The 13,968-nt window shown below is 55.4% G+C and overlaps 4 protein-coding genes across 4 annotated transcripts; 3 read left to right on the top strand and 1 right to left on the bottom strand.

Annotated features, from left to right (window-relative positions):
- Positions 1-836: 836 nt before the first annotated feature.
- J4E78_005791 (uncharacterized protein) lies at positions 837-3,170 on the top strand (the record flags this gene model as incomplete). The annotated part of the gene is made up of 6 exons (XM_049366407.1): positions 837-941; positions 989-1,157; positions 1,208-1,308; positions 1,362-1,830; positions 1,879-1,961; positions 2,013-3,170. 6 exons carry the CDS (start codon positions 837-839, stop codon positions 3,168-3,170), a joined length of 2,085 nt encoding a protein of 694 aa, XP_049222133.1.
- Positions 3,171-3,814: 644 nt separating this feature from the next.
- J4E78_005792 (uncharacterized protein) lies at positions 3,815-5,626 on the top strand (the record flags this gene model as incomplete). Its single annotated transcript, XM_049366408.1, has 3 exons — positions 3,815-4,037; positions 4,094-4,545; positions 4,601-5,626. 3 exons carry the CDS (start codon positions 3,815-3,817, stop codon positions 5,624-5,626), a joined length of 1,701 nt encoding a protein of 566 aa, XP_049222134.1.
- Positions 5,627-7,901: 2,275 nt separating this feature from the next.
- Positions 7,902-9,067, top strand: J4E78_005793 (uncharacterized protein; the record flags this gene model as incomplete). Its single annotated transcript, XM_049366409.1, has 2 exons — positions 7,902-8,404; positions 8,461-9,067. The coding sequence occupies 2 exons, from the start codon at positions 7,902-7,904 to the stop codon at positions 9,065-9,067; spliced, it is 1,110 nt and encodes a 369-aa protein (XP_049222135.1).
- Positions 9,068-9,826: 759 nt separating this feature from the next.
- On the bottom strand, positions 9,827-12,902 carry J4E78_005794 (uncharacterized protein; the record flags this gene model as incomplete). The annotated part of the gene is made up of 3 exons (XM_049366410.1): positions 9,827-11,292; positions 11,521-11,933; positions 12,070-12,902. 3 exons carry the CDS (start codon positions 12,900-12,902, stop codon positions 9,827-9,829), a joined length of 2,712 nt encoding a protein of 903 aa, XP_049222136.1.
- Between the last annotated feature and the right edge of the window lie 1,066 nt (positions 12,903-13,968).

The following is a 13,968-nucleotide window of genomic DNA, read 5'->3' on the forward strand; positions in this document are numbered from 1 at the left end:
GGGCCCGTGGAAGCCGGACTCAAAGCTATGATCGCGCGAACGTGCGCGGACGACCAGAATGCAGTTGTAAAACACTCTCGAGAGAAACACGCAGGTATGTGTCGAAGGTATCGAGTAACGACAACATTGCGAAGATGCAAGTCGATCATTACCGTGGAGAAAGCCGGGTCACAGGGGTCCTCTGATGCAAGCCGACTTCGGACTCCACCGCCAGCGCGTCCTCATTGGTTACCACACCATCGCTTATCTTCACTCTCCTGTTTACCTCATCGAAACCACCAACCCCAACCTGCCTCCAACATGCCCACCATCTCCACGCCCAGACCTCGTTCAGTCTGTCCAAGCAAAAAGTCACAGATCTCAGCCACTCAGGGCTCAGCATGAAAATTTCCGCTGAGCCATTCGGTCCTGCCCGCCACTACGAGGCAAGCGCGATGCACCTCCGTTGCAAGGCCGTTCGTTATCAGCATAGGCGAGCGATCATGCAATGCCCAGTCGGCTAAGAGCTGAAAGTGCCCTACAACAAGACCTCATTGCTAATATAAGCTTCAAAATTGCGTAGAAGACGAGAGGTTTCTAGTCTTGGCCGTCGTTGCACGTTACCTAGTCTTGACATGCGCCTATCTTCAACCAATCATGTGCCGGCCCGATTGCCAATCGACAAGATGGTTGTGTGCGGTTGAAAGGCTCGAGATAGCAGTCTTGGGACCGAGCTGAAGCCGGGAAACGGTAATCGTGGGGATGCATTGGGGTATAGATACCTCGTCTGCCCCGCTGGACTGGTTCGACAGCCAACGCTTTGAAGCTTGACATTGAACCAAGCTACATCTCTCGACATGGCTGGCGGCGGTACTCCTGTTGGCCCTTCTGCTTCTCCCCTTGGCCAGGGTTGGGGCTATGGCATCGTGCTTGGTGTTGGCTTTCTCTTCGCCCTTGGCATGGTATGTATACATGAATGCTACAAGCGCAACGATCTGACAACCTAAAGGTCTTCACCACTTGGGTTCTCAAGCGCTACAACAATGAGGTGCAAACTTCAGAGATGTTCTCAACTGCCGGTCGTACTGTCAAGTCTGGTTTGGTAGCTTCAGCAGTAGTGTCTTCGTGGACTTGGGCAGCTACCCTGTTGCAGAGTTCTTCGGTCGCGTTCCGCTACGGTACGTTTCGACACTACATTACAGAAAGTCAGAGATCTGATCGTCTTTAGGTGTTTCTGGACCACTCTGGTATGCCGCTGGTGCTACCGTACAGATCCTGCTCTTTGCGACCGTTGCGATCGAACTCAAGAGGCGAGCCCCTAACGCTCATGTGAGTGGAACAGCTTCTCGCTATCGGCGAAGCTAGAACTGACCACTCCATAGACGTTCCTCGAAGCTGTGCGTGCTCGCTATGGAAAGGCTACGCATTTTGTCTACATCACCTTCGGCCTCTTCACCAACATTCTCGTTACAGCCATGTTGTTGACTGGCGGATCTGCCGTCATCAGCTCTTTGACCGGTGTGCCTACAGCCGCAGCCTGTTTCCTACTTCCCCTGGGTGTCGTAGTCTACACCATGTTTGGTGGTATCAAGGCCACGTTTCTCACAGATTACGTTCACACCGTTATCCTCCTCATCATCCTTCTTACTTTCGCATTCACGACTTATGCCACGGGTGACCGGCTCGGCTCGCCCAAAGCAGTGTACGATCGTCTGCAGGAACTTTCGGCAACCACCCCCGTTCCCGGCAACGCTGGCGGAAGCTATCTTACAATGAGGAGCAAAGATGGTGCCATCTTCTTCGTCATCAACATCATTGGAAACTTTGGAACTGTCTTCATGGATAACGGATGTGAGTGTTCCTCTACATGAAATGGTATCGGAAACTGACTAGAGGCAGACTACAACAAGGCTATTGCTGCATCCCCAGTTCATGCTCTTCCTGGATACATCATCGGAGGTCTTTCCTGGTTCGCTATCCCTGTAAGTACTCCTTCCATGAGCATCCCGAATCACGTCTGATCTCGTCGTCAGTGGCTTTGCGCAACCACTATGGGCCTCGCCGCTCTGGCACTGCAGAGCACGGAGTACTTCCCTACCTATCCCAACGGCATGGATGAAGCCTCTATCAGCGCGGGCCTCACCCTTCCATATGCTGCTGTGGCGCTCCTCGGATCTGGCGGTGCAGTGGCTACTCTACTAGTCGTGTTCATGGCCGTCACTTCAGCTTTCTCGGCGCAGCTCATTGCTGTCTCCAGCATCTTGACATACGACATCTACGCAACCTACATCAACCCCAGTGCAAGTGGTCGACGTCTCGTCTACACCTCGCACGTCTGCGTATGTGGGTTTGGACTCGTCATGGCTGCGTTCTCGACTGGACTTTGGTACGCAGGTATCAGCATGGGCTGGCTGTACGTCTTCATGGGCGTAATCATTTCGTCTGCGGTGCTTCCAGCCACCCTCACATTGATGTGGAAGGGTCAGAACAAATGGGCGGCTACTTTGTCGCCAGTGTTGGGTCTTTGCTGCAGCATCACCGCCTGGCTCGTCACCACCTCCAAGCTGAACGACGGCGTGATCACTGTCGCTACTTCTGGCGCCAACAACCCAATGTTGGCTGGTAACGTGGTCGCGTTGCTCTCACCCGTCATCTTCATCCCGGTCCTGACCCTGATCTTCGGAGTTGACAACTACGACTGGGTGTCAATGAAGAACATTCGCCTTGTGGACGATTCGGATGTCACAGCAGCTGCGCACATGGACATTGAAGCCGTGCACGGCCGCCATGCTGCCCTCTCCCCAGAAGCCGAAGCCGCCGAACAAGCCAAGCTGTTCCGCGCCTCCAAGATTGCAAAGATCACCACCGCGACGCTGACACTCGTTCTTCTCGTACTTTGGCCAATGCCTCTCTACGGTTCCGGCTACATCTTCAGTCAGTCGTTCTTCTCAGGATGGGTCGTCGTTGGCATCATCTGGCTGATGTGCAGTACTATGGCTGTTGGTGTATATCCTCTATGGGAAGGCCGTGAGAGTTTAGCCAGGAACTTCGGTGGTATGTGGCGCGACATCACTGGCAAGGGCCGTCGTCGCGGGGATCATGTTGAGGTGGTGGAAGGTGAGAAGACAGCTGCGCCAGGCACGCAAACACCTAAGGAGGCTGATGCGAAGGCGTTGGAAGAGAAATCGTAGATGAAGTTGGCAGACACCCACACATACGGTGGAGCCTTCATTAGAGTGTCCTGTACCTCGCGCAAGAATGGAATGTTCTCTGGAGAGCACAGATTTTCCATGTAATGCTGATTAGTAGCAGTTGTTCCAGGCCACAACAGGCAAGCGTCCCGCTCGGTGCTTCCCTCGGCCACCTCCTGAACTCTTGCACATCACCGCGAGCATCGACCCGGTTGCTGGTACCTCGTGATAATGATTACAAGTCTGTCTAACGCTCTCAAGACGCGTTCGGTGCTTCTTCGCCCAACGCTGTGGCGGTTGACCACGTTTTGCAGGGAGCCTCACCCGTGTCACCACGAACGCCTTCCCAAATCCAGGACACACGCGCGGGCAAACACCGCCCCAAGAACGCGCTACTGGGCAACGAAGAAGCGCGATTGCAGGAAGTTCCGGAACAATGTTCTTGTCGATCAAATTGTCCGGGGTTGCTCCAGGTACCCCGCGACCCCAGTGCTTACCCGGTAATAACTTCGGGGCATCTCCGCCGAGAGGCACGTTAGCTTTCTTCGAGCGACGTGTATGCTTGCAGCGGTATATAATGACCAGAGCTACTATGGCTTCAAATTTATCCTCGCCGAGCACACTTTCGCATCGACGTGATCATCATGAGTGCCCTCAAGTTCCTCGGCCTTGCTGCGCTCGCTGCGGCTGCTCCAGTAGAGGAGCGCGCAAAGAAGCCCAAGAGCTTTTTGAAAGAGCTTGGAAACTCGACTTGGATTATCGGCAATGAAATCTGGAATGTTACGCAAAATCGCCAGTATGCCGATAAGTTGTGGTACAAGGGCAAGGACCGCGTTGGAGATGCTGTTGGACACTATGTTAGTTACAGTATGTATGAAAAGGTGCTGCGGCCAGGGAGTCACAACACAGCTAACAACTTGTAGACGGAGCGGCATCTGATTTGAACTGGACGTCCGCCGCGATTGTCGACTCAGACACCGATTACATCAACGTCAAGTTTACGGCGAAGGAGGGCGACTTTCATTGGGTGATCTACGATGACCTACCAGGCGCATACCAGTACTTTGTCAATCACGACTTGCCTACGCTGGGCGAGTTCCGTACCTTGTGGCGTCTCGACAACACCTCGTTTCCACGTGGTCACAACAACGTCAAAGATGGTGCGCTTCCCGCATTGGAAGAATACCGTCAAGCTACCAACGTCCAGGATGAAACCTGGCAAAAGGCTGACGGGTCATTCTTGACAAAGTATGACTGGAGCGGGTTTGTTCGAGACCAAGAATACTACGGTGTTTATGGAGACGAAGTGGGGAGTTGGTACCTCAATCCTGGGAAGGACTACTACAACGGCGATCATCTCAAGCAGGAGCTCATGGTATGTTCGATCCGGTCGCCTCGCTGCTATGCGGTTTGATACTAACCTCTCAAAGGTCCATCGCGAGTCCCAGACGGGCGATGCAGTGCAGCTGAACATGATTCACGGCACACATTACCAGGCCATTGCGCGCGATTCGTTTGCTGATGGCAAGATCTGGGGTCCATGGCTCTGGTACCTCAACGATGGCAGCAAAGACGACGCGGCAGCCCGCTGGGAGAAGGAGGAAGCAGCCTGGCCGTATAAGTGGTTTGACAACAAGCCCTACCAGTCCCGCGGTAAGATGCAAGGCAAGCTCCTCTTAAGCGACGGACGCCCAGCTGCTGGCGCTGCCGTGTTCCTTGGAGACAACCGCAACACCACAGTATCCACGCTCGACCAAGGCCAGAACTACTACTACACCACATACGCCGACGAGGACGGCAAATTCGACATCCACGACATCCGCACTGGCACCTACGCGCTGTATGCCTGGGGCAACGGCGGCGCAATCGGCGATGTCACAACAAACTTTACCCAGAACGACGTCGTGATCCGCGAGGGCAAGAACACGAACCTCAAGGAGATGACATGGAAAGTCACCGACAGCGCGAAGCGCATCTTCCAAATCGGCGACTTCGACCGCACAAGCGACGGCTTCAAGCTCGCGGACCCAGCCCACCCATTCGAACACGCTCGCATTTCCAAGTGTCCCGCAAACCTGACCTACACCGTCGGCACCAGCTCTCCTCTTGACTGGTGTTTCGGTCAATCTGCGCTTGGCACCTGGTCTGTTCTCTTCCCTTCCAAGAGCATCTCCGCCGCTAAGTTGACGGTCTCGCTGGCGGGCTTCTCTCAGGGCTCGAGCTGCGATATCCTGCTCAACGACGTCAAGGTCGGCAACATCACCAGCGCCAGTTTGTTGAACAGCCAGGATACGTATCGTGGTGCGACACGGGCGGGCGAGTGGAGATTGCTCGAGTTTCCGATCGCGGAAGGCGCGTTGAAGGGGGAGGGAAGCAATCGACTGGACATCAAGGTCACGAGGACGACGCAGTGGAGAGGGTGGCTTTGGGATAGCTTGGTTCTAGATGAGATGTAGATGACAAAATCAATCGTATCGCGCATGCATCGTGTGTGCTCCCATGTGCTCGGAAGGAAGGGTAGTTGCCAAGGTGTGAGGCTTGAACAGGCTAGCGTTGTTTTGGATGTAAACGTCATCTTGCCCAACCCCCCCAAGGGGTATGGCGACCTCACACCACACCCCGATTTAGCAGCAAAGCACTCCTGGGAGTCAGTTTAACCTCTGGCTTCTTTAGGTACGAAACGATGGTGCTGGTGTTCTTCTTTCTCTCTCTCCTTCCTCGAGACCCGCCGTAAAGGCGGATGACTCAATGAAAAAGATACTGCGAGTTGAATCGCAGTATGGACATGCCCAATGAAGACGACTTGCGTCGCATGGCTTGCCACTTGATCTTGGAAGTGCGAGCACTCTCGACACTTGCCCAAGGTGAGATGTTGAGATCTCGTCCGGCCCTCGAGACATCCGTGAAGATGCTCCGCAGTCAGGACTTTTCTACGCTCGGTGAAGACGATACCAAAGGGGTGCTAAGGTAGGAAGGGGTACGTACCTGATGTTCATCCACCGGGCCCCGCGAGTAATAGTCCTGAGTCTGGGTATGTATCTCTACGCGAGTCGAGACCTTGGCAGAGAACCGACCTCTTCGGGTATTGGGTCTGCACTGGACTAACATCGTGCAAAAGACCGACCTCAGGACAATGGCGGTGTTGCCGTCACTACGTTGGCCTGCACAACGATAGCACAAACATCCACCAAGTTTACCTATGGTGACATAGGATTTTCCATCGGCGGAGGCGTACGACCACCGATGGTTGGCGGTCTTGGAGAGTCCAAAAAGTGGCACATGGGCCCCTCTCCAAGTGCCGTGGTTCGAGAAACAGAAGAACAGCTTAGGCTTTTTACGACCGCCGCTGATCTCTTGTCTCTTTGTCGTCGATAATGGGAGCCAGCTACCCGCATGTCATGTATCGTGGGTCATTTGACCTATCAGAAGTTCCGCAAGTCTTCTTATCGCAGATATCTTCCGCACACGTTTCCCTGAGAAGGGTAACACCGGCGGCGGGTACACGTGGGATGGAATCGAACCACCATTGTTGTGACCTGAAACAGGACCACGAAGAAGGCAGCCGCGGTTGCTGATCCTGTCTTTCCAACGATTGTACCTGACATACGAGCAGTGACTGTCCATAACTGAACCTGACGACAGACCCACTATCTGCCAGAGCGTCTCACCTCAGTGGTGGTAAGCCGTCGGAGCCAGCGGTAGTGAACTTGCGAACCTACTATAGCCACAATCTATGCGGTCAAAGAGGCCATCACTCTCTTTGACTTAGCATAGACCCTGCCGAACCCGAATCCATAAAGGCTAAGGGCCAGCCAACTGTAGCGTAAACCACAGCCTATAAGACTACAGCCGTTGTTGGGGTCCAGCAAACCTGACGGGTTCACTCAGCCGCGTTCGTCTGTCGACTTGTACTCTCGGTTCCGTGAAAGTTGTGCGCATGCGAGGGCACCAGAACCCGGCGATCTGTAAGTATCAAGTCAGCTGGATATCACAGGGTTGACGCGACATCTCCAGAACTTACCTTCATAAAGAAGATCGAAGGTTGAGAGTTACAGTCGATCAGCGGCAGCGGCCGGCGCAGGCTAGAACGCCGAAGGTTGCGAGTCGCACGCATCTTGCGGATGTGAGTGCGACTGAAGAGGAAGAAAAGTAAACAAAGTGGAAGGTGTTATTCGAAAGGACGTGGAGGGGCGCTAGACTGGCGCTTGGACCAGCCGAAGCTCTGATTACGGTCGCAAAAGATAGTGAATGGTGAATTTGCGTGGTCACACAGCCCAAGTCTTCCCTGCATGGTTTAGGCTACAGGCTCACGTTCAAAGAAATATGGCGTGTCAGGCAGGATGCAAGAGGAACTAGAATGGGGGGAGATTCGAACGCATCGGAGCCATCCGGCTTTCCAGTACGAGACTAAGACGTGTATAAGCGCCCCATCGTGAATCTGAACGTCGACAGACTATAGGCAGTCACATGGGTTTGGGCCGACTCCAGACCTTCATTTCGATACCACTACGTCACTGCAAACGCGACAGGCTCCCGTTACAGCACCGCAAAGAGCACTGTCCTCGTCCCACAACTACTCTTTAGCGCCTCCTCCGATTGATACCACACGATCGTTTTCCATTGCTCCTCTCTAATCATACCCAATTCCCAATACCCAACTCTTACTCGTAAGTCTTTCTTGTAACCACGAAGTGAAGCGACGAAACTGACACACAGATAGAAGTGAACGCAATGTCCTCAGCTGGATATGACCTAGGACCTGCGGTGAATGGTGGTCAAGGCGATGAAACCTCCAACCTGGGGGATACCACAGCAACCGTGATGGCTCGTCTCGATGTCGCCCTCAAGGACATGCCGGGAGTCACGACTCTGGACAAGTTGAACACACTTATGAGCAAGGTCGCTGCCGCCAAGGAACTGCTGGGGGGCTTGGAGCCAGACGTACTACTTCAAGCTCGCAGCAAGGTCGATGAACCCGACCGCGAGTTGTCCATGAGCCCGGCCCTGGTAAAGGCTTACGAGCATATCTCCAAGAACACACAGGGTACGTTGACCAGATCGAAGAAGATACAAACTCTAATGTCTACAACAGACGCACCCGAGGATGAGTTCGAGGCTGCAATGTGGGCTGCGTTCGCGGCTGGCGAGAAATCTGAGACATCCCAGGAGGGTACACATCCACAAGAGTCACCTCTTCAAGACACCCATCGTATCATGCAGCCGCCACGAGTCCGGTATGTGCTTCTGTCAGTAGCCTGATGAGGGAAAGCAGCCATTAACGTCGGTACAGACCTCACGAGAACACCGGCCGCCAGTCCAACCCCGCAGAACAGGAAGCCTCCTCAGAAACCCCTACTCCTGAGTCCATTCCTCGTCCCAAGCAGATACCCAGATGGACAGCAAGATGCTCGAAGGAAGAGAGGCACAATCTTAGCCCCGCTGACAATCTCCCTTGTCCTCGCAAAGCGTGCAACTTCCTCCACGACGACCAACATGCGTATATGGTCGAGGGCCTGTATCGAAAGGATGTGAGCACCGGAAAGATACAAGCATGGGGTCTGAAGCCCTATACCAGCCGCGCCGGGCACAACATGGGCTTAGAGAAGGTGGGCAAGAACGACCAGAACTTCGATGCATTCTTCAAGAAGTTGAAGAATAAGGACAAGGCAACCGAGACGAAAGCCAAGGAAGAGTACGCCCAAAAGAAGAAGAAAACGTCTACTCTGGAGGTCAAGGCTGCTCCTGATGCTGCACACAAGTCCACCAAGGCTGCCACGGACGCTGAGGCTACTGCGAAGGCACCGCCCAAGAAGCGTAAGGTCGCGGCTACCACAGGAGCGAAGGGCACTGCGGAGCAACCAGCGAAGAAGAGCAAGGGTGGCGAGGCTGACCGCTAGATGTATCCATGGCGCTCTTCTGGAGTATGTCTGGTCGCCTGCCCTGCAAGGACCTAACGATTTTCATGACCTGGGTTTGAAGATTTAGTACATCACAGGAGCCAAGATAAGGGATATCAGTATGAGTAACTCAATAAATTCCTGTATGTCCATACTCCCAGCGCAATGCAAATGTCTTTCCAGTGCCTACCATACCATGCCATGCCATACCTAACCTGATGCACCACCCTAGCCGCTATGGGAACGAACAAAGGTCCAACCGGAACCAAAAGTAAAAGGGCTAAATTATGGATACATAGAAGAGAGATCAAAGGAATGTATTTGGACTCGCAAAGCGCAATCCACCTCCAAGCTAAGACCAGAAAAGCGCTGAAAGTCGCTGGGGACGGAGGCTGGGTCCTCCAAAAGCTGGGCAATGCAGAAGAAGAAAACGTCATGATACAAACACCATCGCTGAAGCGCAAGGTCAAGGAAGGGCGCTCAAAATCACTCGCTGTGAGAGCATGCGAACAGCCGGTTCGGGGGAGGCGGTGTGTGGTGGTTTGCAGATCGAAAAAGGAATTCGTGAACGGCTGTGGAGCCGAAAGAAAAAAAGGGCAACGCGTTTGTTGATTTCGCGATTGCCGGGACGGGACAAGTCTATTGTGTCGTGAACTCGTTTTTAGTGGGTATCAGTTTCTTTTGGGCGATATTGCTGGGGCCACACGGTTGTGCTGGCCCCTCTGGTTCGGGCAATGTTGTGATACAGGATAGGACATGCTATAGGAGACTCCAGAACGGTAGGGCTCTGCGGTCGTAACGTCCCCAAGGCTTTGTTGATACAGGTAATGGATTCCTCCTCTTTTCTATTTTCTCTGCAAAGTCGAGCTTCTTCTTGCGCTCGATATCCGGGTCGTAGTAATGGGTTGCCGTAACAGGGACTTTGAACTCCTGCGTGCTGAGGGGCAGTGTGTACTTGAAGTTGCCTCGCACGATTAATTCGAAGGGATACTGCAGGACTTCTTCCCAACGTTCGCTGCCACCAGCTTCGGTCTTGTTCCCTGGGTGCGAAAGTCGGAGCTCACCAATAGATTCGGCGCGGTGTCGCTGGAAAAAGGAACCTTCAAAGTTTAATGGCGAATCGAAGTGGGCGATGCGGCCTAGCAACATGGTCCGTGGTTCGCCCTCGATAGGATCAGTTCCCTCGTCTACACCGGTAATCGAGATATCTGGAACTGCGTCTTCCTCGATCGGTCTCCAATCTTCTACATTGTCATGTGGGCCATTCCCGTGCTCGCGCCACCAACTGTCCGACCCGACATGCTTACTCTTAGCAAACAGCGAAATGTCCATGTCGGATACAGTGACCCCGATAATGTTGGGATTGACAGCGTTGACTATGAGGTCCAGCATAATCTCCTCTTGACTTGCAACGACGTTCTGAATGTCTCGCACCACAAGGCTAGTGAGCGGTTTCGTTGTTGCAAAGACAAGCCCAACAGCGCAGAATACGACGACGAGCAGCAGGATCGACAGAACCAGGCAGCCAGCGAACCGCCGACACCACCCACCATCACGGTGATGCCGGCGCTCTAGTTGGCGAATAGTGGCAGTGTTGCGCTGGCGAGGCGTGCGGGCCCGTGGGCTCCGCCCAGACTGGATCAGAGGTGTGCGCTCATCATCGGCGATGTTTTCGGCGTCGATATCGTATGCTGCAGAGAATTCCCCACTTTTCTTGCTGCCGTTGCTGTGACCATTGCCAACATTGAAAGTATGGAAGCGAGGGCTGTTCGGTTGCGACGCGTGTCTGGAGGACGGACCACGTGCGCGCGAAGATTGCGGTACCGAGTTGTCGCTGTCCATGGTGATGTGGCTGAGCGCGCCCCGACCCTGGCCATGTCTTCCAATGTGGTGATGGTGGCTACCTCCGCCCGCTCGTCCGGAGCCGATGCGGACAGTACCTTCGCCGCGGTCATCGCCATCAATGCTCGCGTTGGTGTATGGGTTCGTGAACTTGATGCTGCTCTTCTTGCTTGGATGCTTGTGCGTGTCGCGGATCTGGAGTCGTGGGTCTGTGAGGCTGGCTAGCGACGTCATGCTTGGCGTTCGCGAGTGGTGCTGGCGGCTGCGAGTTGGCTGCTCGGGAGGATTCGATTCGTAGATAAAGGTAGCGTCCGAGTCAGACGAGTCGGCCTCGTCGACGGCGCTGGCCACCTTTTGTTCGAATACATCTGCCTTGGACGAAGCTGTACGATAACTTGAGTTAGTGCTTGAATAAAAATAGCTGAGATGGGGAGGGCGGAGAGGAGCCATGCTCAACGCTGGACTTGGGGGTGACAAGGTCAACAAAGACGGCCGGTCGTCATATGAGCGGTATGAGACAGGGCTGCCGAATGACGGGCTCACGCCTGAGCGAGAGCCGTACTCCGGCCGGCGTGGAATGTAGTAGTGGTACGAAATGTGTTGCAACCTACCAGTGCCTGCATTGATGGATGCGGCCTTCCGTTTGGGGGCCTTCTTCTGGGTCTTGGGACGAATTGTCTCGTTACTGGGCTTGAGCCGTATGCCGCCGTCGACGCGACCCGAGGCGGATCTGTCCTGGTTTACAATTGACGGCTGGGCGACAGAGGGCACGGTCTCGGTTTCGACCGTCATGTTGCGGAGGGGCGGGTCTCGCGATCGCGTCGACATGGAGGACAGGGAGGGCTTGGCCGAGACGGTGTGCGGACGATGAGTGTAGGCGGAGCGCTGTTCCTGCATCTTGCCCTTCTTGGCGCTCTTGGTCGCGCTGTCGCTCCCGTTCTCAGTGTGCTTGGACGTGTCGTGCTTGGTGCTGAGGTCTTCGGTGACTTTGGACGAATTGACGTCATTTCGGTCCTGGTCAGTTCTGTGGGAAGTCGCTGGGGGAACAAAGCTAAGAGCGAGGTTAACAAAGTTTGCGGATGGCAGCGGAAATTGGCTCCGTCGATAGTCTAACGTGCGTCGCGATGACAAACAGTGGGGCCGTTGCGGGGAAAGCGTACCTTTGCGGCTCTAGACCATCAAATCCGGGTGTGGCAGGCAAGCTAGATTCTTGCACCGTTGCCAGCTTGGGAGCCGCGCCGCCGGAACTGCGCGAGGGCGCCTTGATGGTTTGCTGAGGCTGTGTCTGTGGCTGGGATGGTGGCTCGTCGACGTCGCTCACGGACACGTCCTCTCTTACTGGGAAGCGAGAGACTGAGGCTGGGGACGAGCTCTGGACAACGATAGCGGGCGTCGACTGGGCCTCGGGCTTCTTGATCTGCGAACGCAGCGAGTTGGTGCGCGAACGAGAGCGGCCGTCACCGCCCGGCGGTGGTGACTTGAGGCGCGGTGAGAGGGGCCAATGGGGAGTCGTGTCGCCCGAGTTCGGTTTTGACGATGGCTTGGAGGCGCGTGTGGCTCGCACCGTGTCGGTCGACGATGTTGGGGTGAGCTCCGGTATGCTGGTGGAGGAGAGAGCACGCTGCACGCCCGGGGCAGCAGTCGAGTTGGACAGGCTGGAGCCGCGGCTGGGACTCGCATCGGCGCTGCTCTTGCGTGAGCGGAAGCCCGGCCTCGCACTGGCGCCGGAGGGCGTGGCACTGCGGTGGTGAGGGCCTGCGGGCGAGGCTTCGCGCGACGAGCGCGGCGAGGGCGAGCCGTTGACGCTGAAGGGCGGGCGCTGGGCAGCCAGCGGGTGTTGACGCATGGGAGCCGACATGTCGGGGGCGGTGGTGGTGCTCGTGGGGTCGTCGCGGGCAGGCGTTGACGTAGTGGGCTCTGCACTCTCTGCCACGCCGGTCAAGGACTGGAAGCCGTCGAGGTCGTCGGCAGTGGATGCAGTCGGAGGCATCATCATGGACGTGCTTTTGCTTCAATGGGCCGCAGCACTCGTGGCATCCTGCGCGGGCTCCGGCGCGTCTTCGCTGGTTGGGGCCTGGACAGCAGGCAGGTCCGGGTGCGAATGGGCGGTAAGTAGATGAGGCTGCTGTAATGAGTACGCGGCGTGCGGCCGTTGGACAGGGCCTGGCGCGGGGAGTGAGCTGTCGCTGTCGGTACAGGGGGGCTGTGGCGCGCAGACAGCGTGGGCATTTGAACGCGCTGCAGTCGACGATGGACGAGGTTTAACGTTGTGAAGACTGGCACGCTCAAAGCTGCCTGGTTGCATCCGGCCAGCCCTGGACGGGAACGCTGACGCACCCGAGGCGCATTTCAGGCACGAACCGACGCCTGCCAGCGCATCGCACAAAGACCTGCTATCTCCCGAACACGACGAATCGCTCTCTCATCGCATCGTCAGCTGCGGCCTGCCGTCTTATGGAGTGGCTTCAACTTTCTCCACGCCCTGCACACCTTGTCTTGTGATAACGATTGATCGCCAGCTGCGCTAGCTTCCCTCTGGGGGTTTGCGCACCACGCCTACATGCCCGGCATGTCGGCACTCGCGCAGAAGCAATTCTCATGCACATCCTGCAAATCGCCAGTGAACACCCCACGGACTTCATCCCACATGCTCATGAGCAGGTTATTGTCTGCCGCGTCGACGCTTAAGGGTCGGCACGGTCTCACCTCAGACGGGTGCAGTCACTCAGTCCTCGCACTTGTAGTCTGCTGCAGGTTTCCTAATTCAATGTGCATCATAGCCCTTTAGCCGGTCGAAACATCACTGAGACGCTGTCACAACGGGAGCGCATTGCCAGAACTGTAATAACGTAGGGGCGCAGTACTGTCCAATGTAACGTGACGGACGGCTCTCGATCACGGTTCGATCTTGACGTCGCGCCAGCCCTCGCAATCGACTGACATCTCTTGCGTCGACTACACCAGCAGCAGACACCTAGCAGCTCCTTCACAAACTTACACAGAGTCACCAAGGTAGAAAAGCGACAAAGACACGTGGCAGCGATTCCATCTCAATACCG

Source organism: Alternaria triticimaculans, assembly GCF_023758025.1.
Source record: "Alternaria triticimaculans strain BMP 0046 chromosome Unknown scaffold_7, whole genome shotgun sequence".
Taxonomy (NCBI): Eukaryota; Fungi; Ascomycota; class Dothideomycetes; order Pleosporales; family Pleosporaceae; genus Alternaria; species Alternaria triticimaculans.